We start from the raw sequence: 3,638 nt of genomic DNA on the forward strand, positions 1-3,638 counted from the left end.
CCGGTGACAAGCAGAGTGGCTGCGCTCGGTCCTCAGCCATCCCATCTCGTATTCCACGTGTCCTCCTTTTAGTCAGCCGCGTGTCATATCATATTTTACCATATACAAACATCTTACTCTTTATTAAAAATGGTTTAAAATTTATCACAACTAATCAAGACTGTCGGAAGTGTAGAGATTTTATCACAACTACCCTGTATTTGTTTGTTTGCATTTTATCCGAGTCGGTCAGTCCTAAGGATATGTAGGCTAATTATACCTAAATTTAACTAATATATATTGACAGTTTAAATAATAACACAAATAACTAATACTAAAACATAGTTAACTGTTAATCCAAATAACATGGTAACCAATTATTAAACTACGTTGATAATTAGCAGCAAAGATAAGTAAAATAAACATTAGACCTAGTCCTTAATTAACATGGACTTGTCTTTCTGTACCCTAACCAACAATACTGTCATTGCCAGCAACAGTGATGTACAGATTCGCTATTTTGTTCTTCTATTAACCATCTGGTATTTGAATCCATTGATCTGACTAATTTAGATTTGCACTGCCTAATCCTCACTACATTTACATATATGCAAAAACTACTGTAATATGCACGTAACTATTCAACATTTACTTATGTACATTATTATACAAAATTTACATTATAATTTCACTCTTTTTTATTTTACTTTTTGATTGCTCCTTTTTAACTTTTATCTACTTATTGCTGCTTTTGAGAATGACCTAATCAACATTTGGACTCACCAATATAAAAGGGCAAACACACTTTCAAGGACAAATTAAAAGGGCTAAATTTTAAGCAAAGTCACTAAACACAAATTTGAGCTCAGCTTAATTCCCTTTTTCTTCTTTAATTCTCTTCATACATTCTTAATGGAGAAATCTCCAAACTCAACGAGAGGTGTTAGCTATGGAGGAGGCCAAAGTTCCTTAGGTTATCTCTTTGGTGGTGATGATAAAAAACAACAAAAGATTGATGATCCTCCACCTTCTCCCACTGTTTATGCACCACCCTATGGAATTGATTATACAACTGAAAATCCATCACAAAATTCTCCCCCCACTTCCATTACTTATCAAAAAAGTCAGGGCCAAAATTCAGGAATTTTCATCACTGTGAGTAATATTTTGTGTTCATAGTTGCTCTTGATTCATCGCAAAGTTGACTTAGATGAGCTTAAATGGAGTAATCTGATCAGTAAGGATTCATAAGCCGACCCCAACTTGTTTGGAATTGAGACTTAGTTATTGTTCTTTATTTATGAGAGTAGTAACTAGACAAAACTAGTACTAGTACTTTTTATTTTTTATATTGGTTTGAGATCCGCTTAAATGGAGCGACGGGTAAGTAAGAATTTGTATAATCGATCTCAACTTACTTGAGATTGAGGCCTTGTTTTTGTTGTTGCTCTTGGTTTAACATGAAGTCGATCTTTCTTCATGTGACTTCTATATTTTTTCGATCTTTCTTCATGTGACTTCTATATTTTTTTACTTTCATTCATAGTTCTCAAATTTATTTATTTTATATCTTTATTGTTTTTTTTATGTTTAGGGTCGTCCATCGACAAAGGTGAAATCAGTTCCAGGAGGAGATTCATCACTTGGCTACTTATTTGGAGATAAGTCTTGATATTTAATTTCATGATCTAACTCTAAGCATGGGTGAAGTTTAGGGTTTGAATAAGGGACTACCCAGGAATTTGTAATTTTTGCCTTTGCCTGTTTGAAATTCCAATTATTTGTATTTGTGTGCTAGTATAATTAGTAGTCAATTTAAGTTTGTGTGGTTGTGTAAGAGCTTTGTGTGATTAAGATTATCATCATTCACAATTGGTTAGGGTTTGTAAGGTTTTCATTATATATATGTATTTTTAAAAGAAAGAAATTGCAATGTTGATTCTTTCTTGCAATGTATCAATATTCAATAAATTAATCATGTGGTAACGGGGACTGGCCAGTTTTCGGGTTGGTAATCGAAAAATATCCAGTGATCGTAAAGTCATTGAAAAATAGCTATTGTTTTGCTGAACCACGGAAAGTTCCAGCATAATATATTGGATTATGGAGCTCTTGCGTTTAAACTTCTAACATATTATGTTGGAACTCCAGCGCATTATGAAATTCTAGCACATTATGCTGAAATCTCATATGGAAAAAATTCGAGCTGGAATTTTTCAGTGTTTTTGTTCCGATTTTATCTTTATATGAAAAAATTGCTAGATTTCGATTACTTTTGAAACTGTGCTATTTTTCAATTATCAGGTGTAAATCTAACTATTTCTGATTTACCGTCCTTTATGCTGAGTTTTCCATGGCCCAATTTGATGTGGGAAGGCTTTGAACAAATATTTTTCCAGATATAATATTCTCTTTCATCTTATAGAATATAGTTTTTCCCCAGTTAATTTGATGGGGTCAGTACTTTTGCTTCTCTTTTCTGAATATATTTTAGCTATTTTATGTTCTTTATGTTCCTTTTCCATTGGCCATTGGCCAATGTGGGGATATGGATCATATACTCTCCGTACCATTTCCAGCTTGTTTTGGCAAAGAGTACTTGATGTACCGAATAGAAAATGTTAATTAGTACTGCCTTTCATGCCGTAGATTTCCTTATTAGGACATATATATTTTCCTTTGAAGGAGAAGAAATCCATTTAAGAGGGTGGATTTTCAAGAATTAAATAAGGGTATTCTTTTTAAGCAATCTTTTTTTTTTCTTGATGTTTTCTGTGCCGGGGTTCGTTAATCACTTAGCGCACGGGAATAGGAGCGATGTGTGGTTGTAGACAAAGCATCCCAGCAGCATCCCTCCCCGTATTTAAAGAAGTTCACGAGTCGTTCTGCTTTCTAGACTAATTTTTTCGCTTCACCTCGAGGGACTTTTTACCCTTCATGATCAATTTTCTTCGTCTTTGTATGATTAATTAATTTATCCACATTTGCCACCTATAAGCCCATTATATGAATTGAACTTATGCCACAACATCTAAAACTAGAGCCTCATAGGGAAGACGTACAACTAATGATGTCCCGAGCTCATGAGTATATATTCATTGGTACCTCATTGAAAACTTGAAACTGATTGTTTTATAATTAACATGAATTGAATTTTTAGACTAACTCATGTTAAGTGTTTGTCCTGATTTTCTTATTATATTTCGTTTTTTTATTCCTTAAAGGAAGGACAACATATTTATTATAATTGGATTTTGCTTCTTTTAGAAAAAAATTATAAATCTCTCATATTCTGCTAGTCCCTTTTCTTGAAGTAAAAAGCTTGAACTTCTATAAATTGAGAATCATTCCTTCTCATTTAGTAGCATTCACAATGTAGTCATATGGGGTTTGAGAGTCTTGTTTATGGGGAGAATTTCGGGACAAGTGCTAGCATGCCACTTGTGTAACTGCCTCTTTGTGAGGTTGTTCTTTCGATATTGTACTGTACCCTCTTTTATATAGTGGATTGCTCATCTCCACCCGTAGATGTAGATCAATTGGCCGAACCACATTAAATATTTGTGTCTCTTTTAATATATGCAAATTTGCTTTACTGACCTATGAAGAACAGCAAATTCCACCTGGAAAAGAACAATAAATGGAATTTGACATGACTA

At 33.4% G+C, this 3,638-nt stretch overlaps 1 protein-coding gene across 1 annotated transcript; it reads left to right on the top strand.

Annotated features, from left to right (window-relative positions):
- Positions 1–809: 809 nt before the first annotated feature.
- On the top strand, positions 810–1,931 carry LOC104099089 (protein SPIRAL1-like 5). Its single transcript, XM_009605989.4, has 2 exons — positions 810–1,134; positions 1,574–1,931. Exons 1-2 carry the CDS (start codon positions 892–894, stop codon positions 1,649–1,651), a joined length of 321 nt encoding a protein of 106 aa, XP_009604284.1. The 5' UTR covers positions 810–891; the 3' UTR covers positions 1,652–1,931.
- The last annotated feature ends 1,707 nt before the right edge of the window (positions 1,932–3,638 follow it).

This window comes from Nicotiana tomentosiformis, chromosome 8, assembly GCF_000390325.3.
Source record: "Nicotiana tomentosiformis chromosome 8, ASM39032v3, whole genome shotgun sequence".
Lineage (NCBI taxonomy): Eukaryota > Viridiplantae > Streptophyta > Magnoliopsida > Solanales > Solanaceae > Nicotiana > Nicotiana tomentosiformis.